The sequence below is a fragment of the Chlamydotis macqueenii genome, chromosome 3, assembly GCF_036417535.1.
Source record: "Chlamydotis macqueenii isolate bChlMac1 chromosome 3, bChlMac1.mat, whole genome shotgun sequence".
NCBI classification, from domain to species: domain Eukaryota; kingdom Metazoa; phylum Chordata; class Aves; order Otidiformes; family Otididae; genus Chlamydotis; species Chlamydotis macqueenii.
This window is the reverse complement of record NC_141558.1, coordinates 72,683,666-72,710,400: the sequence shown is the minus strand read 5'-3', so window position 1 is coordinate 72,710,400 and position 26,735 is coordinate 72,683,666. Positions and strand designations below refer to the sequence as shown.

The 26,735-nt window shown below is 39.4% G+C and overlaps 1 protein-coding gene across 5 annotated transcripts in view; it reads left to right on the top strand.

Annotated features, from left to right (window-relative positions):
• The window catches only part of CNIH3 (cornichon family AMPA receptor auxiliary protein 3), a 58,401-nt gene extending 36,684 nt beyond the window's left edge, over positions 1-21,717 (top strand). The window contains exons 4-7 of one of the 5 annotated variants that reach the window (XR_015258263.1): positions 7,678-7,790; positions 9,993-10,136; positions 12,135-12,432; positions 12,526-12,768. Coding sequence is in view for 4 of the 5 variants with exons in the window: in XM_086745600.1 (XP_086601726.1) it covers positions 7,678-7,790; positions 9,993-10,136; positions 12,135-12,162 (285 nt within the window). In the remaining variant the exon portion in view is untranslated. Of the gene's footprint in view, positions 1-7,677; positions 7,791-9,992; positions 10,137-12,134; positions 12,769-20,955 lie in introns of those variants that run through there. The other 4 variants (XM_086745603.1, XM_086745600.1, XM_086745604.1 and 1 more) reach the window with 4 other exon arrangements.
• Positions 21,718-26,735: the final 5,018 nt, after the last annotated feature.

Sequence of the window (26,735 nt, the reverse complement as noted above, 5' to 3'; positions counted from 1 at the left end):
AAGGATGGAATGGGATAAAATGGGAGTGTGTCCTATTCAATCAGTCTCTTGGACACCCACATAATTTTAATTTCATCAGAAAGAATGGAACTTGGCATGGGACCAAAGAGCTGGCAGTATTTATACTTTGTGCACAAATAATCCCATAAATGTTGCTAGACTAAAGATAGTGCATCTCTTCTTCACACTTTTTATTTTATTGTAAATATACCAGGTTCATATTACTATTGCAATTCAAGTACTGAACACGATCCCTTTCGTCCTTTCCTTGTATATGGTACCTTATCTGGAAAGAAAGTCCTTGAGATAGAACTTAAGAACTTAGAGGAAGTATAGTATTTCTGGCAGGCAATTCATTCACTACTGATGCTCATTTATTATGTGCATTGTGCCTTCACTATTTTTAGTCAAATTTACAAGTTCCAGAATTCAGCACTTTTCAAAGGTTGGAACATAACAATTGTTATTTTTAGCAATCATTACCTAAGGATGTCTGTGTGCTTACCTAAGGATAATGAAAAGATACATCCTGCTGTGCCTGCACAGATACTCAAAGGAGGGGCAGGTCGTAGGGGAAAAAGTTACAAAACTATTATGAACTTAAGAGTGAAGAGTTTAAACTTGTGACTCGGTCATAGTTTGATCCTTACCCGCCTTTTACTACAGGGAGGAACTAAGATTAGCCAGTATGATGCCTGATGGAAACTGTAATATCTTTTGAAGGGAGATACATATGGTTATTAATAATATTATCACTCATTAAAATATGTACATATAAAACTATTTCAGGTTAACCAACTGTATTTTGCAGTTAATCTCATATTTTAAGTGTTTATTCAATAATCAAAGTGGTAAACAAAGTATCACCCTGTAATAGACAACCTCTTGCCTTACAGTTCAGCCTCTTTCAGTACTATTTTGGAGGATACGTAAACAGATGTCCTTACTATATCAGACCATCACAAGTAAGAGTAAAATAAGGCTGAAGATGCAGCAAAAATGTATATGAGTAACTGTTGCCTGTGACGTACTCCTGAGAGCAGTACACTTCTCAGCTGCCTGGGGTAATGTAATTTATACATCTGTTCCTCAGAGCTGTGTTGAAGATATTGGCAAAATTTGACTTGCTAATAGACTGTATTTGCTCTAATTTGGTATGCAATAAAGTAAATATTTGCATTTTAATAAACTAAAGAAACTAGATTTAAATCAAATGTCACTGTTGTTTAGCAGAACCTTAATTGTGTATTTAAGTCAGGATCAGACCCTATAAATTGCTCTATGCAATTACAAAAAGCAATATAATACCTAAAAATAGAGTGCACTGATTTTACATCGTATCAGTTATATGGATCAAAATTGTTTCTGGTGGGAGTTAAATGTCCCACCTTGCATTTAGATGCTGATGTTTTCAATACAGCTGTTAATATAGCAGAGCAGGGATTGTCTTTACCATGTCTGCACTCTACCAAATCTGCTTCGTCAGATTGACAGTCTTTACACGCCAGATACGGAAACAGCCCTTTAGTGAACACCTAGTTTTCAGCATTTATGAAACTGTCAGTCTTAGGCAGACCCCTGGGAGAAGGCCTGAGAGCCCTTCCTGTGCTGTGCAGATGGCTGAACTTCGTTTTAATGATCACTGAGATCTCTGCATTTGTAGACCTGCCTGTAAAATGAGGGGCTGGTTTTCTAAATCCTAATGAGCAGCTGTGGTACTAATTGTCATTCTCATTGGTTTGAGGAGAGCAGACAAAGATAGCATGAGCTCTTGGAATGCCCCAGCTGTAGGGAGGCCTGGCTGCTTGTGTCTGAAACGCAATAGTGAGGTAGGGCAAGAAAGTGTTTGTTAACCTATTTCGTGTCAGCATTGTGAAAATTAGAGAAGTTTGCACTCCAGGGTTGCTAACCCAGCTTCTGTTACTGGTTCTGAATAAATGTTAAAAAGGAAAGGTTGTGAAGATATCTCCTAATCCCTGCTGAGTCGAAAAGAACAGTTTGCAGAGGAGATACACTGGTAAGGTCACAGCACATCTGCCTTAATGACGTGCCTTCCAAGGACAGGGCACTTTTTGAATTGTCCTAGTGCTCTGCAGGCCTTACAGTGGAGAAGTCTTTTTAAAAATCTTTTTCATAACCTCTTTACCTCTTGGCTGTTATGGCCTCCCATAAGCTCTGCAATACAGAAGTATTTATAGAAGTTCTTGAAAAATGTCCCATAAAGATATGATCTTTTTCTGTCACTCTTGTTAAAGTTATTATTTGTATTATGACAAAGCTTAAATATTCTAATAATAACGTCACTCTACTGGAATCTATAGATTTAAAATACAATTATCCCCGTGTTGCAGAAGACAAAAATGAGACAATGAGAAATGAAACAATAGGCCTAAATATAGACATGTTTATAGTAGCTGGGATGGAAAGAGCATCCAGAAATCCTGTATTTTAATATTAGATCTGGTACATGTTACAGATGGATATGGAATGCTTTGTGAGAATGATAATTGTCTTTTGTGTTATTCATTTCATTGTCTGGTATTTGTGCTGTGGAGTGACTTATGTTCACATCCACTTAATACTGTTTAAAGAAATTCCAATAGTGCATTAGAATAATGAAATTTCCTTTACAAAGCATTTGCTTTGTGCTGCTTCACTTTATTGTGATCCAGAAAGGTGGAGAGCTGAAAACACAGATGTTGCGTCCTTCCTTTTATGTGTGCTCTGCATTGTCTGTAACAGTGAGTCTTGCCTGCATGCAGCGTTGCTCTCCCTCAGATAAAATGTAAAGCTGTGTACGTGAACTCAGTAGGTTCAACTGCAGGTTGTTCTTTTGATGGTCTGGAATCTATTTTCCAGACATTTTCTTTTCAGCTGGTTGCATACATCTACGTAGCAAACTGCTAAATACTTTTAGAGGTTTGCATTACATGGTTTTGAAGTACTTAAAATGCTTTGGTTATAGGCATGTGTTATAACAATTTTAAATAAACAACTGAATTTCTAAGGGATTGTTATAAGCAACCAGAGAACAGAGCTTGTAGAGACACAAGTAAGCATGGATTTTAACATGAGAATTGAAAGAAATTGAATCTGAAAATTTGGAATGAAAACCTCTGTATATTTACTGTGACAGTATTGTATTGGGCTCTAGGGCAGTCTTTCAGAAAAGGTTTTGGAAGTCAAGTATCTCAAATAATTTAAAGTAGATTAGAAAGATACATTTCCCAGTGTAAGTGGGAAGTCTTTCTGTATTTCAACAGTAACTTTAATGTGTTTTATGTGTTTGATCAATGCAAGCAGTATGTTTAAAACTGTTGCAAAAGTTAAGATATATGGTCTGTGTATTTAAGTTATACATAGTTGACCTTGCTTCTTTGGTTTGTGTAACAGCAGGAGCAAACAGATATGATTCATTTGTTTCAATATATGTACACTCCCCATACATACACAGTCTGGCCTAATGCACATGCTACTGCTATTTTTCTGTGTCTGCTTTATTTTTTTCACTTGCTTGCACTACACTTCTGACTTTCGTGGTCTCTGTTCAATTAGGAGAATTTCAGAGTCATTAAATAATCAGCTCCCTTTGGTCTTACAATGTCTCTAATTGAGCAGCTGACACTCCCCTGTAACCCAGGTTAGCTCTGGCAGGCTCTGTTAGGGTGGGCTTTAAAGGGTAATTAAAATAACTCTTGTGTTCTGAAAACCTTTGGTACATCTCAGTCTCCTCTTTCCCTGCTGCTGGTGAGGACCAGTTGTACGTGTCAGCTTTAGCAAGGGATATCGTGGAAAAAAAAACAGCAAAGTGAGCACCATAGTGAAAAAAAGCTGCAGCCATCCTTTAATGGAAGTAGGTGCAGCAGCATTAACCACTGTGATGGTACAGCACTTCAATTAGGCCTAGTTTTGGGCTTTGCAATGATTCCACACGTGCACGGTGTTTTCAGTTTCTTGTTGCACTTAGGTGGATGGAAAAGGGCTTGTGTGTTTGTAAGGTGAACAACTTGTTTCCAGTTGGGTGGTCCCCAGAGCTCTTACATTACGTGAAGGAGATTCAACTTCTCTTCAGTTTTTTTTTTTTCCTGCCATCTGTGGGAGGAGGATGCAGGCATTAAAAAGGGAAGTTATCTCAACCTCTAACAGTGTAATGAAGAATCTCAGAAGCCCTGGGAAGGGTAGAGTGTCCAATGGCTGGGAATTTCTGAGCATGGTGTAAAATCTGTGCTTACAATATGGAGGCTGGCATGCACAAATGGAGACTGATGTAGACTCAGAGTCTTTTGAGGAAAGAAACAGCAGTTCTGTGAGAATTGTGGTTATTGTTTAGCACTCAACAGTATTGGTCCTAAGCAAAGTGCTGGAAAGAGGCATGAGGTCTTGACCTTTCAGTGGCTTAACAGTGACTAAGAAAACAGTTTGATTCACTTGTCGCAGTTGATTTTCTAAGCACGAAAATTTAATATCAGTGATGGAGACAAATTGCCATTCTTGCTAGAATATCTTCCCCGTTTCAGTTTCTGTAAGGTATTTTATGTGCCCTGTTCACTGGCAAGACAAACTGTAAGAGTCATTCTATGTAAAAAAAGATATAATGTTCTGTAAAAGCAAAATTACATTTGAGAAGGAGGTATCCATATGTAATAAACAGAATAAAGAGGGAAAAGATGTGTTCATTTTTTGTGCAAAAACAAAATACTATATTTAGGAAATAGGAAACTGAATACAATTGTTTAGGACTGAGCTTCCTGAGAGATGCCCTTCTGCAGTTGCGATCTACAGAGGTCTTTGTCTTCCTGTAAACACAAAGAAGCTGCTGACAGGTGCTTAGCTTCACTACTTGTTTTTCCATGCTTTAGTTCAGCCCAATCTAGATGTCTATACACAGCAAAGCCTGCCTTATTTTCTTTGGAATTAGAGGGGAAGAATCTGTCTACATGCACGTGTATGTCTATACTACTTTGTGTGAGGATGCATTGAAGATTTATGGTCAAATGGTAATAACGTGCTATCAACCTAAGATTTTACATTTTAGATGCAAATGATGGATTTTGAATATTTGTCAATATGGATATTTACTTAAATATACATATCAGGGAAAAACTTAGAAAGGTACAGTAGTTTTCTTTCCCTTGCTTATGTTACAGCAAAAGGTGTTTCTGATTATCAGCATTTTGGTCCAGAAGCTGACTTCCTTTTCAAGCTTTCCTGAAAGTAAATGTCAGCCAGAAGAATTTCTGGTGGTAAATTTGTAATGCCGTTCATTAGCTTAGGACTAAAAGTGACCAAGTTGCAGCCCTTAAGAATTGTGCTGCTTTGCCAGTTTCTCCTTCAGCTCTGTATTTCATAACCATCTCAAGATTTCATCGTGAGGTGCGTCAGAAAGCAGAGGTCGTTACCTAAAGCAGGGTGTTCCTGGTTCAAAATAGAAATAGACTGTTTATATCCTAACACATTTACCATCTAACAGCTTCACATGCTCTCCCAGAAATGAATTAAAGGCATTAGTTTAATTCCTATTGCACAGCTATCCGTATCACAGAAGTCACTACTGCAGTTAAGCCTCAGCAGAAACAACAAGGATTGACAGTTGCTTGTTTCTCAACCAGCATTCTTCTCATGTTTACTCAAGTTGATTGAAAGTGCCCATTGATTTCACTGTGTCAAACTGCAGCATGATTCTTACAGCTAAGAACTGGGGCAATATTATTTTTTAGTTATTTAGTTATTCAACTATCCAGTTGACTTTTCCTCACAAGCTTTGCTGTTAGTGCCTTTCTATACTTTATGCTCTAGATCTGGTCTCTTAGGCCTGAATATAAACTGTAATTGGCTTTGCAGGCTGTGCTTTGTTTGCTTCTTTGCATGAATTCTCTTCAGAAACTGTGTTCAGCACTGATCCTTTATTTATTTATGTCTACCTGAAAATATGACTCCAAGGAAAGCGTGAAGAGACATAGATGACCCACTTGTTGTCCTATCAAAAGCAGAGGTAGACTTAATTTATAGCAGAAACTGTGATTGGAAAGTGAGACTGTTTCTGAGAGTCCACTGCTTCCTTTGTTTTCTTTCTAGCTTCATAGCAGATTGTTTTGTTTTGTTTTGCTTTTTAAGCTCTGCATAAATTTTCAGTATGGGTTTTTCTTCCCTGTTATTACCAGCCAGCCCACTGATCAGGCACCAGGGTTGTGTTCTTGCTAAGTTTGTGGATTGTGTTGGAATCAGAAATCAAATAGGTGATAATGAATGTAATATGCTTTCAAGTGTTGTGATGTTCAGTGGGTAGATGTAGATCATGAAGACCTTTCTTGTCTGCAATTTGTGATGAAGGTGAATCATTCCCCAACATTCTCTGGGGAAAGGTTATAGTCATGTTGTAAATCACTTTCTAAAAATGAAAAAAAAAAATACAGCAGTCGTAAATAACTACCATCTGGAATCTGAACTATGTAATTGTATTATGATTTGTCATCCATGTAACATAAGCTTCAAGTAGCGAAGTTAAGTGAAAGTAAAAGAAATAAGTTCCATGTGAGGTGGAAAGACTCCTAGAACTAAGAAGATGGAATTCATTGCAGCACAGCTGTGTAGGAGTAGGTAGACATTGGAAGCAGCTGTATAGCAGGTTTTATATTATTTTAAATATTATGGCTCACTAATTATTTGACAAATGAAAATGAATTTACGTGAAAAGAAGCCCCTCAAATACTTTTTGTGATTTAACTTTGGTTAGCGTAGCTCCAAGATGCAGCGAGGCATGCAGATGAAATGTGATTGTCTACCTTTGAGAAATATGTACTGCTGGAAATTAATGTCTTCTGTGACTTTAATGAAGGAAAAAAAAATAGAGATTTCTGAGAAAAAAAGCATTGGAAGAAAACAAGAGAAGAAAGACAGCTAAAAAATGGGAAAACAGTGAAAAAAGCAAACTGCCTTTAGAAATAACTACTCTGAATCAACATCACACAAATTTCTGCTTCTGCCAGCTGCCCACTCACTTTCTCTTTTAATAGCAAGAATCATCTTGGATCTGAAACAAGTAGTGTGGGGAGCCATGGATTTACTAAGGAAGTGAGTTTCCTGTCTTAGTGGGTTTTAGCTTGCAATGGTAGAAGCAGCCTTTTATTTTTCCAAAAACACTCCTCCGGTATAGAATTGAAGCTTCAGTAACAGCTACATTCAAGGCCAGGTTGGACGGGGCTCTGAGCAACCTGAGCTGGTTGGAGATGTCCCTGCTCCTTGCAGGGCGGTTGGACTAGGTGGCCTTTGAAGGCCCCTTCCAACCCAAACTATTCTATGATTCCTTTCTGAAGGCATCAGTAATGAAATTTAGTTCTTTAACAACTCTTTTACAGACATTGATTTAGTCTCACAGTGCTTGTGTGAGGGAGGCAGTAATATAATCTCCGTTTTGTAGGCAGAAGTCTGGAGCACCAGCTAAGTGATTTATCCCATGTCTCTCAACAAGCCCCTGGAGTACAGCCATGGTTATAACTTTGACAAACTTGGCACTGCGTCTTGTGCTCACTGCTCATAGCCAAGCTGTCTGTCAGCTGAGGCATATGTAGGGACACAGGAGACTTGCAGAGATGGTTTGTTTTCCGAAAAACTGCTTAGGTGACTAAAATAAAAAAGGTGGTTTACTGACATCTGTTATTTCTGTTCCTTTCTTTTTAGCTGGTGTTGCCAGAGTACTCTATCCATAGCCTTTTCTGCGTAATGTTTTTGTGCGCTCAAGAGTGGCTCACACTGGGGTTAAATGTTCCTTTGCTTTTTTATCACTTCTGGAGGTAAGTCCATCCTTTATATGCTGACTGCTTGTTAGCCTTAACTTGCCGACTCAACACACATGCAGGTTGTATGAACTAATATCTTTTGCCTAGAAGCTTTTGCCTATAAGCAACTGAATCTTACATTTCCACAGAAAAAATAAGTGTTTTTCATGAACATTTAGGATGGGTAAAGAAAAGACATAATATAAATGTGACTTTCAGTTACTAACTTAGATATATATTCCAAAGGGTGTCAGGATGCACTCACCACAACTGAATGAAAACTTGGAAAATAAATAGGCTGGAATCTGAAAGTGGAACTGGATGAGGCTCTAAATACTTCACAGAGAAGGAGTTGTAAGGCAGTTCATATCTGAAAGATCTTGGACCTAGTCACTCAGTCCTAGCAAGGAAACCTTTTGACTGGAATTGTGCAATAAAGACTGGATAGGTTGAGATAATTTTGCTTCTCATCTTCTTCGGCAGCTTTTTCTTTTTTTTTTTTTTTTTTTTTTTCCCCCCCTCAGTATAATATAAGTTATTTCTTGCTGTATGGTAGAGAATTCTGTTCTGCAAGAGAAGTCTGTCTTAGAGACTCTTGGAGTAGGGATTGCAGTAGATGAAGAGCTGTTGTCTTCACCCTGCCTGTGTGAAAAAGTGGGGAGTGTTTCTGCTGTGGATCTCTGCTATGTGTTTTTATTCACTGAGGAGCTTTCAGAGTTGACCTCATAAGACCTACTGTTGAGCAGCTTTAATGTTTTCTTGACAGGCAGTGCAGCTGCTGCTGCTGCATATTCCTCTCCATTCTAGGGGAGGATCAGCCTTCTGTTGCCTCTGAAAATAACCAAGAGACATTAGCTTTTGTGGTTGTCTGTCTGGAGACTTCTAGTTTTGCATTTCCACAATGTTTGTAAAAGCACAGATGATTTTTGTCTCTCAGGATCTCTGTGTTACAAAGATACATATGGCAGTAGATAGCTCTTGTTGTGAAGTAGCTTGAACTATAAGTCTGTAAAGAAGGCAAAACCATTATCTCAACCAGGAACTAAAAAGTAGATTTTTTTTTTTTTACACTATTTTCTGCAAAAGCTTGGTAGTAATGCAGAATCATATAACAGAGTGTATTATTTAGAAGTTAGAGTGCCAGTATAGTTCTCAGAAGTGGAGTGAAGCTACAAGTGCTTTTCTCCCTATTGGTTGGGTGCAATAAAAATAATGTTTTATGTTGATGTTGTACCAAGGGTTAACAACTAAAGTGTAGCAGTAATACTGGTTTTAAAAGTTTTTTCAAAAAATGTTCAAGATTAAAATGATCAGACTCTGAGTAATGATATCAACCTTTGGAGAGAACTTTTGATTGTCTTTGCTTCCATTGTTCTCCATATGCTGTAAACAAAGACAATCAAATGATTGTTTGCTGCTGGTCAATTTTTGGGGGGATTTATATCAATCTCTCTGTCTGTCTGTCTATAAGCAATCCCAACAATCTTCAATGCTTACATTACTATTTCAAAGTGACAGAAATAACAATATTTCATCTGATTTGTGCTGATCTTAAAGCAGTTCATTAACTTTGTCAAGGACTTCTTTTTTGGTTTGTTTTTGCTTTTTACTGCAAAGTAACTGAGACAAAAGCACCTTTGCCAAAAAAAAAATATTTTGTCAGGATTTTCTTGAACATCCAGTCATTGCTGAGAGTAATTAGGAATTTATCCTATGTAAGAAGAAAAACATTTGCCAATTTAGATTATTTGGATGGTAATTTTTTGAGTAGTGCTATGTATAGAAAACATTAGTCAGCCAGCTCTTATATTACTCCATATTGACTTTTTTCCTTTTCAGAGCTGGAGGTACTGAGCTACCAGTTGGTTGAGACTGTTGCCTTTCATTTTGTCACTCACAATATGTCAGCTATTAGTGAGTAAGCCAGAAATAACTATATAGGAAGGGAGAATGTTTCAATCTAAAGAATTAATAGAGCACAGAAAGTTCATATTAATGAATTGATTGGTTCTGTAAGAATGGTCTACTTAGACTAGTGTCCTGATTTTAGCAAAGTCTGGAAATAGAGGCTTGAAAAAGAGGGAAATTCCTCCTATATCATGGAACATATTTTTTCTTCTGAGCTGGCAATCAGTAGGGTGTATATCTGCACATATTTAATACAGGATGCTGCAAAGTCATTCCAGATGTCTTCTATGTCTTCTCCTGCTCTTTCAGGTATTTTCGCTGCCCAGCAGATAGTTCAGAGCTAGCATATGATCCACCTGCAGTCATGAATGCAGATACCTTGAGTTACTGTCAAAAAGAAGCCTGGTGTAAGCTAGCTTTCTATCTCCTTTCCTTCTTCTATTATCTGTACTGGTAAGTCCGGTCATTTCACTAAGGAAATAGTAGTTACTTTTCATTTGACATGTGAAGTTATATTTAGGAATGAGTGGAACTAATTAGACTGTTTCCTTAGTCTTACAAAACTTGCTTCTGATCTTGATTCAGGGAAGCATGCCCACTTACCAGCAGCATGTGCTTATATTTGCTGACGCTTCAGTACAGAATATTAACATTTGCCTAAGGCCTTAGCCAGGTGCCAGGACCAAGCCAAGGAAAAAAGTTTGCTCCTCTGCATAGTCTCCTTAAGCTGGGTGAAATAGCAAAGTTATGATAATAACATTATATCAAATAAAAATTATAATGTACAGGTTTAGGATCAAATTCTATTCCGTGCTATAGCTGCTGATTTTTTTTTCCTTATGATTCAAGAGAATAATAAGAAAAACAGTACAGCTGCCAGTGTAGTGATGCTCAAGATGGTAAGTAAATGAGTAGGTGGATGTTGGGTAGGAACATGGGGTGCAGCGTGCCTCCTACAACCTCCATTTCATGTCAGGGTAAGCCTGTGTGTGATCCAAACCCCTACTTTCAAGTACGTGCTTGAAGATATGCACCCTAGTGGTGTGTGGTCCCCTTGCCCCTTTCAGCTGTCAGAGGTCCTTAGTGCGCAGTCCCAAATGCCTCGTGCAAGAATATGTGAGGATCATATTTAAGGTAAGGCCTTGGCAGAATCTCTGTGCTTTTAGTCACCTCTGTAATCACACCATAAAACTACTTGGCAACAAAGGTTAACACACTTTAAATGGAGGTGGTGTTTTATGATGCATTTCTTCTACTCCTTCTTCCATAATGTGTTTGCTTAGAGTGCCTCTTCAAGCCAGTGTTGCGTGCAGTAATCCCTCTGTAAGGCAGGTTTGTACACCGGTGGAAGAAGATAAATGTTATTTCTCCTTTGATTACTGGTCCATTATCAGTCTTGTTGTTCCCCATATCTTGAGGAGTCATTGCTGCAGATTGTTGTTTCTCAATATTCCTTTTAAATACTGTTGAGAACAAAGTTTTCTGTCCACAGAAAACTGCATACATGTCTGTGTCTGCATACGTGACAGAGAGAAAGTAAGTAGAAAGGCCCAGACTCACAAGCTGGTAGGTGCCTGATTCACACTGAGATAGATGGGGCATGATAATCCGAGCAGGAGTTTTTCAAACAGTAGCTTTGTGGGTTTGGGCTGAGCACCTTTACCTGCCAGTCCTCTTCATGGAGCCGAGAGTGGAGAGCATGGCAGTTACGCTAGACAAGCTCCACTGGTAGTGCAAGTAGAGGTGGCAAGGCACGGCTGGAGAGAGAAACATTTTTTAACCCACATTTTTGTGTTGGCTAAAAGATCTTGTCAAAGTCAGCTCTGTGTAGTGTGGTCTAGCATTTCTGCTGGGACTCCACTGTTGTGTAGCTTCCTCTTGAGCCCTGCTTCCTTTGTTCTAAAATGTGGTCATAATCCAAAATCCACTGCCTGTAAAATGGAGCCGTGACAATATACTGCAATGTCTTTGCTTTTCAGGGTTGCATTTAATATGTATGGATTTGCTCCAGCTGGTGTCTGCATCTTACGTTTCTTCTACTACATGGAGTTTTTTTTCCAAAGGAAACAAAATAATGCAGTTTCATGGGAAACCTTGCCTGTCCTCCTGGGAGTTGCTGGTTGAAGTTTTAAAGATCAAATGCGCAAAAGCAAAACGGTTTTGTTTCTTCACTGTTTGAATTCAGACATCAGACTGCACTTCAATAAGCTCAAACACAGCTTGTGGTGCAGTAGGATGTCGATAATTAATTTCTTATTTCTTTAGTGCTTTTTGATACCCATCTTGAATACACCGTAATTAAGATGCTTTAGAGAGACAGAAAGAATGCAAAGGAAAGCACAGACCATTACAGTCAGACCTGAGGAACAGACAGTAAAGGGTTATAAAAATCAAAGTGCTCTGTATGCTTCAAAAGGATACTTTCATATTGTGTCTTTCTTTTGCATTCAGCATGATCTACACTTTGGTGAGCTCTTAACTGAAAGATCATCATTAAAGACTGCAAACAACAAAAGCTGGAGGTGCAAGGATGAATGAGTCAAGTGATGCATCATTAAAAAAAAAATCAAAAAGAGGAAAACTTTGAAGCCAAGAAGTAAATAGAGTACGTAAAAGAGAGACCCAGCAAGAAGCAGCAGAATACTATGGGAGAATGGCTGAGTTAACTGTGTTTATCTCCTATTTCTCTATGTGTGGCAGTAAATGAGTTTGAAAACCCAAACAAAAACCCCAACAAAAAAGCAACAAGGTGGGCGAAGTTACACAACTATTCACCTCTCCAGGGATAATGCTGCTTGGTTTAGTGGATTCATTATAAACTATAGTTCGTACTGTCTTCCAGGGAGCAAAGTTTCAGTTCTTAATGACTGTTCTGGACTGAGGAAGCAGAGGGCAAGATCATCTTACACAGAAAGAACAGCTATACAACACATTCTGAAAATGAGCACCAACTGGAGTTCTGATAAGATGTGTGACTGTTCTGCAGGGACGTTCACGTGACAAATCAAACAGGGATGTCGAATCTTGTGGAACTGCTTCAGTGGGTTTTTTCCACCCGTAACAACAAATAACAAAAGAATTTGCAGTTGCTATGTTCTGTTTTCTATTAATATGCTACTCCTTTAGGTGAAGATCCAGTATATTTCTGTACTTCATTTGTAATGCACCAATAACATACAGCGATATGTATAAGTATGTTAAGATTGACCTAATCATGCCAAGCATTTATCAGAACAGTGTTACTCTGATTGGAGAGAAAAAAAAAAAAAAGGTAAAAGATACATATATTAAGGAGGATTGTAACATAGGTATTAAGGTATTACATTCATCACAATGCTGGATAACAAAATACTGGACCAGCTAATCGTGGTCTGTACTTCTGTTTTGCAGCTTTATTTCTGCTGTCAAATTTACGCTGAAACAAATATACAAAATGGTTTTGTCTTGTATGATGTTCATATTGAAAGATGTTCAGTTTTTTATAATTTAAAACTTTTAAAATTTTATTATACAATTCTCATTTAAATTAATATATATGGGCTGTATATCTTTGTATATATATGTATATACACATACATATCTACCTAAATACTCACAATCTATTCATATTTTAGGTTATATTTTGACCTGTTTGATTGACAGGTCAAAGTCATCAAGTGTCCAGAACTGCTGCTAAATATATTCCAGCACTGAACCTAGTAGACCAGGGCTGGTTCCCTCAAAGTCACTAAGGTATTTCAATGCAGCCACTGGTGCTCTGGGTAGTTGGCAAGCCTGTAAGATCAAGACCGCGTATACACAGAGACCATGTGTATCTCGCACTGTACCAAACTCTGAGGACTTTTTAGTCTGGACGCAGGACTTCAGCAGGAGAAATGCAGTCTCGCACTCAGCACTGCCTCTGTGCTATCATACCCTGTTTCAGAGCGTGGTGCAAAAGTAATGGCAATAGTGAATGTTCTCAAGACCACATTTGTCATTTTCTCTGTTAGACTTGCCAGCCGTATTGTAAGAGAGGAAGCCCAAATAAAGGAAGGAAGAATCTTAATCTGTGGCCGTGTATCTGGCTAAACACAAGCTAAGCATACTTTGACCAAAGCAAGGGAGGTAAAGAACTGCATAGCTGTTGATGAAGAACAGAAAAAATGCTTTGATCTTTCAATCACAAGGCAGTCTCTTCCCCATGTTACGTTTTTAAGGGAGAAATAATCCATGCTATCTCTTTTGCCTCCCCGTTGTTGGTTGGTGGAGGCTAGAGATTTCCTCCACAAGCCTGCTCCCTTTCCGTCTCTTTTCCTGGAACGGTGAATGTCGTTACTTAAAAGCAGCAATTTTGTTCTCTTAAACGTTCTGGTGATACAGATAAATCCCCCAAAAGTCATAAGAAAATACGTCATCTCCCTTTGCTCCTTTGAACAGGCGTGCAATGAGCACACACTTAAATTAGTATTCCTTTTCCTCATTTGCACCAGCTGTGAAGTGAAAATGGTGATATCTGGCTTGTGGAATCTTTCCATACATAAAGAACTCTTCCCCTCCCTTAACTGTTGAATCCGCTTAGAGGAAAAACGTAGGAGATGGAAAAAAATGTGAGAGGATGCGACCTGGATGAGCTGCTTACCTAAGGGGTAGCTATGCGGTGTGCTGGCCTGTTAGCTGCCTGTTTCTGGAACTGGTGAGAAGGCAGCTTTGTTGGCAAGGTGTTGCTCTGTGGTTCTGCCTGTCCTATTTATAGTCAGGTAATTGCAGCAATGCTGAACAAAATTGTTGCTGCTATGACTGTTTCAGTTTCAAATACAGCAAATCAATGCTGATAGCAGAATGCTTCGCCTACAAATAATTAACTGCACTTAAGCTGTCAGAAATGTTTTTCCATCTGTTTCCTTGGGCCATACTTTTCATTTTGCACTAAGCCACTGAAGGGGGAAGAAAAAGTTCTTCAACCTACACCTTCTTACAGAAACTGCACTGAGGTTGTTATGATCAGGCACTGCTGTTGGGGTCATGATTATTCATACATTAGTATAGGTATTAGCAATCTCTTTCTTTTCCTTTCTCCATTCTATCTCCACACAGATATTTTTGTAAAAAAAAAACCTTCTTGCAGGGCATTATCCAAAATCCTTGAATTTACTGAAGATTTTCTGTTGTTTCCAATAGACTTCATTTAATGTCCATTACGCCAGAGCTACATAGGAAATAGGTTCATGTTGGAAAGTCCCTAGAGTTTTGCCAGTAGGGATCCTGTCCTTTACATGAGCATGCCAGACTGTCACAGAAAGTTATACCAACTTGCTAAAAATTTTACTTTGTGGAAGTTACTGGAAATCTTGCCTCTTACTTCATGTGAGCCCCACATAGCATTGTACATGTTCCAATGAGAAGTCAATGGAAATTAAAAATAGAAAAAAACCACAAAACCAATAAGTTTAGTTAATAAAAAATGTTATTGGATGTTAGATAAAGCTTGGATTGTGACAACTAGAACAGGAGATCAAAAGGTTGAAATAAAGCAACTTTTTTTTTTTTTTTATTTGGGGAGCAACAAATGTTAGATGACCATTCGTGCTGCACTGAACTTTGCATTGATGATCTCAGTCAGTATTCCAGCTCTGGTGAGCTTTTTGATCGTTCATTTCTCATGAGCACATTATTCTGTTTTATTTTTGTTCTGCACAGTTATGCAGTTGTAGGTGAGAAGAAGGGAAAATTCAGCTCTAAAATATAGCATTCCCCTTTTTAAATTACAGATAACCTATGATATGCTGTAACAGAATTCTAATGATGTGTTTCAGTGGTACGCCTTGACCTAAGAATGAACCTGTTGCTGCAGATAATATTTGCTGTAATTTAATAAATGACAGTTCTAGAAATATTTTTAAGTGCTTACACAATTGAAGTAGTTATTCTCTTAAGTTGTTGGCCACCTTCTCATGTAAGAGAACATGTACTTACGTGGCCCAATTCCGTGACTTTCTAGGCAGTCAAACTTTCAGTTAAGCTCTGAGGGGTGTAAAGCAGTTTGTAACTTTTTTTTTCCTCATAATGAGACTCCATGTTTAGGTCATATATTATAGAAATGGAGTGAAGAGTTAAAAAGCTAAAGTCTCTTATTTAGTCCAAAGCTTGAATTAGATGTTGCTCCTTTTATGCTATGAAGAATCCCTAATATCACCAGTCTCCTGACAGATCTGAAGAAATCTCACTGTGCCACTGTTCTGACAGTTTCAGTCTTGTTAAGCAGATTTGCAACCACTGATCATTAAGATGAAACACTGACTGGAAACTGTACCTCCTGCAAACCATGCTGAGATCTATGGAAATGTCTTACACAACAGAGATCTAGTCTTATGGAATAGCTCTCACCTATGCATAGTAATACAGAGTACCAAGCGAAAAATAGTAAAACAAATATATAGTTGTCGTAGTTCAGCCCTGATCAGGACCAGACTACGCAGTCTGTCTCTCGCTCCCCCCACCCTCCGAGAGAATAGGAGGAGATGATATAAGAAAAAACAGCTCAAGGTTTGAGATAAGGACGGGGAGAAATCCTTAAAGTTACTGTCACGGGCAAAACAGACTCGACTTGGGGAAAACTATTCATTTATTTCTAAAAATTAGCAGGAGAATGAGACAGGGAACAAGATAACCTCCCCCCACCCCTCCCTCTTCCCGGGCTTAACATTATCTCTACTACCTTCCCCTCCCGAGCGGCACGGGGGGGGGAAAAGGGAATGGGGGTCGCGGTCAGTTCATCACGCGTTGTTTTATGCCGCTGTATCATCGTCAGGGGAAGAACTCCTCGCATTCCTCCTCTGCTCCAGCGTGGGGTCCCTCCCACAGGCCACAGTCCTTCGTGAAACTGCTCCGGCGTGGGTCATCTCTTCCACGGGGTGCGGTCCCTCTAGAACAGCTGTCCCAGCGGGCCCTCCATGGGCCACAGCCTCCTTCAGGCCTCCACCTGCTCCAGCGTGGGGTCCTCCACGGGCTGCAGGTGGATCTCTGCCCCTCCGTGGACCTCCATGGGCTGCAGGGGGACAACCCGCTCCACCATGGTCTTCACCACGAGTTGCAGAGGAATCTTGGCCAGGAGCCATATTACTCCTCCCCCTCCTTCTTCACTGACCTTGGCGTCTGCAGCCGTTCCTCACAACAGGCTGGCAGACGCCTCTCAGGATCCTTTTTACATCTTATTCACTTCTCATCTCCTCTCCACTTCTTGCAGCCGGGCCGGGCCGAGTTGGGCCCAGTCGGCTGCCCGGCGGGAGGCCAGAGGGTGAGGCCTGCAAGGCCCATGAGGCTCGCGCCTCCCCCTCTCTGCCCCCCGCTCAGCTGCTTCACATCTTCTCCTCCTCTTTTTCCTGTTTTCCCCTACTTAAATATGTTATCGCAGAGGCGTTATCACGGGACATTCTGCTACCAATTGGCTCGGCTTTGGCCAGCAGCAGGTCCGCCCTAGGCCCGGCCGAGTCCACTGAACAAAGGGGAGCAACTTCTAGCAGTTTCCTACAGAAGCTTCCACCTTAGGCCCCCCCTCACTAACAAAACCAGAACAATAGTACAAGTAGTATAGTACATGCAGAGCAGAATTTCTGCTCCATCTGTAATATTTTTTAATAACACAGTGTTTTGCTTGGTGTAGAAAGCAATATAAATTACAAGAGAAAATCAGGCTACAGCAGCTAACAGAAATGCAAAGTCTGACCATAGTTATTTCTAAACATTTCAAATAATTACTGTTTCTGACAGAGTTATTGAGAGCTTGGAGCTACTGGAGATGCAAATTGTGATGTTAATAGCAGCTTTAGCAATACATACGTTCACTTCTTTTGGAAGAAGAATCTATGTTTCTTTCTAAAACTCATTTAACACATTTTCAGACTTTACCTGACTCTCAATATCTAGCAAATTTGAATGTATTACAAAAAAAAACCCAACCTCAAATGCAATGCAAATAAAAGAATATAGCAAGCATGGCAGATTCTTTAGCAAACTTCTAAAGCACCTTGTTATTCAAAGTAATTTATAGGTTTGATGTCGTTTGTTGTGGGTCTCTGGACTGTTGAAGCCCACTTGAATGCTGCCCTTCTCAACAACAACATTTCTTCAAGAATATGAGCAAATACAAGCTTGGTTATGTCTTCCCAGCTGCCCAGAAACATCTCATCATGTAGCCACATTTACTACAGAGCAGATTACATCCACTTTGTCACTTTGAATCACTTGGGGTTTCAGGAGGTAAGAACATCACAGTCCAAGACTCTTCTTAGCCATTTGCAGCCAATGATGTTGACCTGCCTTGCCTTTACAAGCACACACTGGTCTCCAGGTTGAAATATACCATCAGGCAAAAGTAATTTCCACTGACCTGTTCTTGAGCTTCAACTTTTACTGTTTTGAGGTGGGGTTTTCTTGGCTGAAAGGAAGATTTATTTCCTATGCTTAATGACCAGCATCACTACATTGGTTTTGGAAGCCTTCCTCCCACATACCCTTTTGTTGAGGGCGTGTTGGTATGTATCAAAGTGTACTAAATGTGTTTCTCTTCAGGTCTGATTTTCAACATTCCTGCTTTTTCAGTGCTGAGTAGTCATCCAGTCAGTCATAAAGAGGTATATAAGTGAATTATAAAGTTGCATAAAATAACCAGTGGAGGGAGGAGGGCTCTTACCTATCCTTTCTTATAACATAAAAACAATGAGAGCACTGAAAGAAAATTGAGAGGGAAAGATGTGAAACATGAAAAGAAATATATGCCCCTAATCAATGAACCCCTTGTCACAAAAGATACAAGTATCAGAACACCAAATATTCAGTATTGTTCCATGTGAACCTATACCTTTATATAGATAACAAACACTTCCATAGTTACATTTGAAAGAATAAAACTGTAGAAGAGTTAGAAACCCACAGCTTTCAGGAGCCATACAGTTGCCAATGGTTTGAGTTCAGCAGACCATTTACCCTGTGCCCAGCTTATCTATTACAAAGTATTTTTCCACTTAGTTCTGAAATGTCTAGAGGTGGCTGCTATTAGAGATAGCAGCTGAAGCCAGATCAACCATTGCTGTGTTCATTCAAGGACTCAGATTCTGTTCTCAAGTGACCATAAATCCAGAACAGCCACTGAATTGGAAATTGTGTTTCAAATTATTAACTTCTCGGCACTGAGGGTAAAAATTTCAAAAGCTCCTAAATGACTTGGGAGTGTAACTCAAACTGACAAAACATTTGGATATTTACGTAATAGAGCTGAGGATCCTAAGAACCTCTTGAAAAGTAGATGGAACACTTGTCCACATCCCAAGACTTCAGTATGCAGGAGAAAACAGTAAGAATTTGCCACATGGTAGTTATTCCTTTTCAGATTCTTGTATTTACACTCTGTACACTACAGCCTTGTAAAGCAAAGTGTGCGGTTTCACAGGTGGTTTGCACTGGAAGTGCCCACAGAGGAAGTTAATGCAGAATAGCTAATGTATCCTTCAGCCCTTTGTTGTTCTTCAGATTCACTTTCCCTACAGGTGAACTCTTAGACTCCTAAATACTGTAGGCACTGTAAAATGTTATTTGAGTGTGGTCTACTCACCCCTGTTAACTGCAGGGTGCATTCTCTAATCAGCTAACCAGAAAGGATATAAAAATAAGGCAAAGCCAGATAATCCATCTTTAAGAAATGAAGGTCTCATGGTTGAGTTATCAGAACTGAGAAAATGAGAGTTCAGTTCTTGCCTGTTACACAGCCTTCCTTTGTCACTTTGGGCAGGCACTTAATCTCTCAGCTCACTATCTCCTAACTGGAGGTGGTAGCACTTCCTTTCTCCCTAATTTTGTCTGTCTTGTCAGTTTAGACTATTAACTCTTGTGAGACGGAGCTGTTTCTTTCTCTGAGTAATGCCTGGCACTGCATAACTGAAATTGGGAATTACATGTCTAGATGCTATTGTAATCATAAATAATAAATACTTTTTCTCATGGGAGGAAGCAACTTAATTCAGTGGAAATAGTCAAAATGTGTTTGTTCCGCTGTCGCCAGGATCAGTACCTGACCCGGTATGTTGCTGTGCCTTAGGGCCTACTGACAAACTTAAGTGTGCTGTAGCCTCTGAATGCGTGTAGTGCTGTAATTTGATGCTGCCAAAAAGCACTAAAATGGAAAGAATAAGAAAATCTAAACAGCTCCCCATTTCAGTATTTTGTACCCTTCTAATTCCTCTTCACTCTACCCTGTTTTTCTCATCCTTTATCACACAACGACAACCTGTTTTACTCATCTTTCAGTGTTGAAATGAAAGTGAACTCAGCACTAGCTTAGACTAAAATTGTGGCACTGATTCTAATCCTGATCATTTGTCTGGTTGTGGACATTTATTTGAGAATAAAATTATCCTATTTTGGTTTTAACTAGATACAAATGGAAATCAGCTAATTTGACAGAAATAATTTTTATTCTGAAGTATAAATAAAGCCACATGTTTATAAGAATATGATATCTAAATGTATTTATCTGCTTTAGCATGGATTTGTTATTAGACTAGATCAGAAGCATTTTGAAGCACAGAAGTTACCTCCATTTGGAAAAGAATGATAGATTTTTATAGACATAAACCAGCTGCAAAACAGAAGAGCTGTTCATGGTCAGAAACGTGCTGCACTTGCAAGCACTGGTGTAAGCACTCTCTTACCTTTCCTGGTGCGAAGTCATGCAGGACACCAGATATTCAGTGCTGGGCATCTAGCCTTGGAGCCAATGCACTTGATTTTGAACTGCAGTGGTTGTGGAGCGTTCACAGGTTAACTTCACTGTGGGACCAGTGGTTTATAATCAGAAAAGAAGTAAAACCCCCCAGAAATTTGGCCACTTAATATTTCAGTTTTAGATTCTTGAGTTCAACAGTCGAGTAGACTGGTTTTTTATATGTATGTATGTATTTTCTAAGAGATAGCATGAGGTGAACTATAAAGGAATCTAAGCTTTTTCTATATCCCTTCTGTTGTCCATTTATAAGCCTTTAAATACTATTCAGTGTTTAACTTCATGCTCCTTGATATGCACATACACACACAAGCTATCTAGAAGCTAAATAAATTATTGTCTGTTGATATAATGAACAAAGGGAAGTGGTCTTCTGTTTTCTCTGTGCGTCTACCACGTATAGCAGGTCCAAACAGTAATATTACTTATGAGATTATACTGAGCAAGAAGAGGAAGCTGTATTTCTAGACTGCAGTGTCTTTTCTAACAAGTTCATTTAAAATTCATTTTTGACAGGCGCTGCTGGCAAGTTCAGAGGAGCTGCTGTGCAGTCATTGTAAGCCACACCACCTCAGGTCATCTGAGAGCCTTTTTTCAAGGGATGTTGAAGGCATTCTCCAAATGTGCCCATGCTTTGACTCTGCCCTTGAAAACCTAAATGCGATTATCAAGGTCTGTGGGAGAAAAATTAAAGCTGATCAGTCCTGCATGTCATCCAGGGCATTCTCATTCTTACAGCAGCAGCCAGCACTTCAGCTTTGAGAGTCTGTGAAGGAATCTGTTGTATTTTCTGTCATGGGTTTGCCTTACGAGAGCCGGCAATGTCCCTTAAAGTTAATGATAAGTAAGATTGTGAAGTTGTATTGGAAAATGTGACTCATTCTTTCAAAATCTCTTGCCTTTAAATAGAAGCGGTATTTATCCTCCAAAAGCTTCCTGAAGTGCTAGCTGCAGCAGCAGAATTTCAATGTACCTTCCTTCTCTCATTCGTCATTTGAAGTCTATAACAGCAAGCAATGAATCTTTGATGAAACTTGTCAAGCCTCCTCCAAATTGTAATAGCACTTTCATAAGCTTCAAAGAAGTTCAGAAACGATTTGTTATGACTGTATTTATGTTTTTTCTCTATGAGCACTCAGCCCAGTGCTGCTGAACACTGATACATCACTGGATTAGAAAGTCTTGTCCTTGTTTTTCTAGTGTAAATGAAAACCTATGTAGCAAACATCAGAAGGATGTTTTCCAGTGAAATCCCAATAAAAGTTACCAGACTACAGAGATCCTTTTAAAGATTTTTTTTTTTTAATATTGTTGTTGTAAGTGTAATGAATCCATTGACCGTGTCTGGAGACAATCTCTTATCCCAGTGCGCTGGGAGTAATTATAAATTCGTTATGCTTTTTTTCATGCAATTGTAGGTTTCTGTTCTCTCTGTAGGATGTTCTAACATCCATATCTCCAGCAGTTATCTTGGTCCCAGAGCTTGGTACAAATTTTATCAGAGACAAATAGTCTGTTCTCAAATGAGGACATTACTTCTGTCATTTCTTGTTTTGTCATCTTGTTTTTGTGCCTCACCCTGCTAGAGGCTAGTGTCTGAACTACTGCATGCAAGCACTGAGAACTCAAAGACCTGGAAGTTTGTTTACTGCTAGCACAATCTTCGTAGTCACCAATATTGTTGGCTACAAAAATAACCTGCCCTTTTAAAAGTTTGCCCAGGAACTTTATGACCTGCAGAAACTCTGGATACAATTTCTCGCCTCTATTAAGGTATCTCTCCATGGCTGCCTTGTTTTGTAAAGACAGAGCAACTGGTCAACAAAAGATTCTTGATGCCTTGCAAAACCAAAATGGAGCAGAGGTGCTTTGCCATGTCCTTGCCAATGATCAGGAGCGACAGGTTCTTGGTTGGACTCCATCTTACCTTGCTGATTCTAACTGCTGGAGTGGCTCCTTGGGAACTGCTATTAACTGGCCCGCACTGTAATCAGCTTTCTTATTATGTTAAAAGATGGGCTACTCCGCCAGTTCTAGCTTTGTTTCTCCAGTGTTTCAGATGAGCAATACTTTAAAGTGATATACTATTGTGATGATTCTATGGTATAACAAACCTGGAGAGGCGGAGCAAAAATATACAAGTTGTTTAATGGTCTTCTGCAAATTGGTACTGAGGTTACAGACTCCTTATATACTCTCAGGGTAGACAGGTATTTATCAATTCTATCTAACAACAAAAATTTCAGTTTCAGTCACTGATAACTTAACCTGCAGGCTACATGTGCAGAGGTGAATTTATCAGGAAAGCTTCTTCATCAATAGTGGGTAAAAGAGGTTACCAAGTGATATTGGAAGTGATGTGTTTTATTTAAGCCTGACTTTTGAGCCTGTGGTTTCTCCAGTATGTTCAGAAAACTCTCATAGTGTTGGTCTGTATAATTCACCTGTGACTAGCCACCCCTCTTCACCTGAGGGTCCAGCTCACTGATTGGATTCTTGATCCACCTACAACTACTCACAGTGACTCAACTTCTAGCTATCTCTCTGTTCCTTCTTGGAAAGCTTCCTCCGTTGCCTTTTTTTTCAGTTTCTGCCAGGTAGTATCTGGAGCTACAACTTTTCACAAAAATGGGAAGTTTGTGTATTTACATGAGGTGCCCATGCGTGGCCCAGACAACAGCATCCCAGGAAAACGGTATGGATGAGGTGGCTGCTCTGTGTTTTCACTGCAGGCAAAAGAGGCTGACCTCATCCTATGACAGATGCTAGTCTTTGGTAATCTAAGCCCTGTGATGTGCCTGGCATGATCCTATCAGTAGATGTTCAAACCTGGCTGTTCATACCAACTGTCTAGCTCAGTAATCTATTTCCTATGGGGGCCAGAACCTTAGAAGAATGTCTGTGTCAATAGATGTGGTATGATCTGTCCATCGTGTTAAGTCTCATTGTGACCTCTTATAGCTGGAGATTAGTACAAGCTTCTGAAGCCTGAACATCCCTGAAGCATTAATTATAACTATTTTTATAGATATGCAAATATCCAAACTTTTTTATTCTAACTAAATGTATGGATTTGTGTTGCCATGGACTCTAGAATTTTATTTGATGTTGTTTGGAGGAAAAGACTGTTTTACTGCTTTGGAATGTATTTCCAGTTTCACTGAAAGTCCTCATTCTTTTTGGTTAGGAGATTGGCAAGACAAACATTCCTAATATATCACCTTTACAATTCATTATCAAATTCTTTCATGAACCACTTTGTCTTCTTTTTTTTTGGTGATCAGTACCAGAATTTGAGTGCTTCTCTGCACTTACTTTTCTATGCCTCATCTTGTCATTTCTCCCTTTTTGTGATAGGATAATTGCATATATATTTAGTTTGGGTGATTTGAACAACATTTTTCTATTCTCTGTGTTATTCATTGTTCTGCTTCACATGCAACTATGCGTGTTTAATTTTTTGTGTTTAAATTACAACTGCCATGAAGCAGAACTCTTCTCTGAGCTCTCCAACAGTGATAGCCAGTTGGGCAGATATCCAACTAGGCAAGTTGGATTGAGATATCCAGTTGGACCAATACCTTATTTGGATTTGAAATCCAAACCAACCAGTTTTAAAACTGAAATAAAGCTGTGCACTAGCCCTTGCAACGTATCATCTGTGGGCTGATGTAAGGCAACTTCTTTGCTCTGGCGTGTGAATGTGCAGCAGAAGCATTACTTCTGACAGGCTACCTGAAATGCACCTACACCCCCAAACAGAAGCGTTGCTCATCCTGATTTCTCAAGCTAAGAGGTACAGCATTGTAAGAGGGAGAGGAGAGAGGGAACACAGAAGTGGATGAAGAAAATTAACTTTGAGGAGAAGCAGGACGGTGTGGAAAATGTATAAGTTCTGAGAATGTCTGGCACCTGTAGCAGATAAACTGGAGTATTTAGTGACCCACCATTTACCCAAGCAAAGGTCTCTCCCCACCATGGGAATTGCTGTTCCAGGTGTCATTGCAGGGGTTTATCAGTACTGACCCAAGCAGCTTACTTAGCTGCTTATCACCTGTTTCTCTTCTTGAAGCTACTGCCCCTGCACCTCTGCTGACATGACGGTTTGAGTGAGAGTTCTTCAGTCCAGCTCAGTGAAAAGTATCGGCTCATATTTGCCAGCCTTTTGAACTCATGTGACGATACTGAAGACTGTGTCCAGGGATCTTGCACACGTCTGCTGCCCCTAGTACTTCTGGCGTGGAGCAGAAGTGGGTGGTCACAAACAGAAACAGTGGCAGATGAAGGTGCTGCAGCTCCCACAGCGGTCAATAAAGACACTACATTGAAAGTAATTACTTCTTTTTCTGGCATTCAGGGCATTATGTACTTGATGGGAGTGAGAAAAGACATTCAGATAAAATCAAAACTGCTCTGGCCTTAAAATCAGGACTGAATGTTTTTGGAGAGTCAGAGATTTGGATCATCTCTTTGTTCTCTCATGACTGGGAGTGGAAGAGAAAACACAGAAAAAAGCAAAAATCTGTTCTTCCCAAAGAGCCAGTTCTCTTCCTCCAGCCTGAGGAGGCTGTTTTGTTTGTATAGTCAATGGTATGGGTAGGTGGTCCACTGGACAGGCCCACCAGACCTTCTGAGGTAGATTTTCTGTGTCATTGCTGCAAACTTGAGAAGCAGAACTATTGTACCCTGACACAGGTGCAGCATGTGATCGTGGTCAAAGGGCCAAACATGTCAACACTTCCGTTACTTCACCCTTACAATGGACATTAAGATATTGTGTCTCACTGCTGCATTGTAAGGTTCATCTATAGCTTGCAAAGAAATTTGAATACATCGAGTGTGACACCTTTCACTAACAACAGAAATCATTTTCTAATGAAGAGAGGCCGTGTATTTTAATATTTTAAATACATGACAGGGAAGCATAAGTTTATTTCTGGTTATCCTAATGACTTATTGTCATGAGACATCAGCTTATTTACAAGAACATTGATTTCCCTCTCTCTCTAAAAGTGGGTGAATGTTGAAATATGTGATTTTATAATGAATAAGGAAATTTCCAGATGGAAAGTATCAAGGAGGAAAGAACATTATTGATATCAGGCTCATAAATGCAGGGTGCCTTGAAATCAAGGGATTTTGAATGGTTAACATGGTGCATGTCATATTAGGAAAGCTGCCCTGGCAGCAGAAGCCTTTAAAATGGTTTTGTTGAATGACTTTGTTTTTAAGAAATTTTAAGTTCTTATTTGCATAATAACCCAACAATTTCATCGGCTCCTGTTTGCAGGAGATCTAGTGCATTTTCCAAGTACCCTGAGCAGTTCACTGACACATGGTACAGAAGTCTTTCAGGTCTGACTGCACAATAGCTCTCAGGAATAGGCTAGTTGAGTGACAGCTGTCAGAATTATCTAGTTTTATTCACATTCAGCAAGTGAAGGGGGAGACAATGGTTAAGGCAGTTTGTATGAGAGAGCTCCTGGAACCCTCTGGTTCAGGTCAGCAAAGTTAATTCCTGTGAGAATCTGTTTGAGAAGGAAAACTCACATAACTAGTGTTGGTGCCTGACAAGTGATCACTCATTCCAATTACGAAAGAGCAATTTTTGCTCCCAGCAGCACAGCAGTTTGAGTTTTCACTTACTGAAACAATTTGTAATAGTGGATCAAAAATGCATTAATTTTCATTTAGAGTATTTCATTTATTAGGCAAGCTGGGGCTGTACAGTGGCATAGCAATTCCATTATGTTTCCAGCTCAAAAAAACGGCAGTTAAAAGCAAAAAGCCTAACATGCCAGCCATTTATTATGCTATCAGAAAGTTTGGCTGAAATCTTGGCAAGTCCTTAAGGCGTTGTTACAGTACCAACATGGCAGGGTCCCAAGTGAACAATTTTGTCATGTTTCCAAGTGTACACAAATCACATCATTGACTTCTTAGAAAACTGGCAGTTTCTGTGTATGTAGCAGGGAAACAACTCCTGTTCTCCAAGTTCTGAACTGTGGCTCCCAAGGTGAGACTGGGTCAATCATACCAGTGATGTGCAAAAGCCGGAATTTCTAAGGCTTTCTGAAATCCTGGAATAAATAGCATAATTGATTTAGAGTTGATTTAGGTTTGGTTGTTGTAAAAGCATTTCATTTACTGTAGGAATTACAAGTCCCTTCCTATCTTGTACCAGAAAACATATTAAAAGCCACTGCTACAAACTTTTAGCATTATCCTCTGACACCATAGTAAAGAGTAGAATTGCTGCTAATTTTATATGTTAAATTTACCATCTCAGCCCAAGC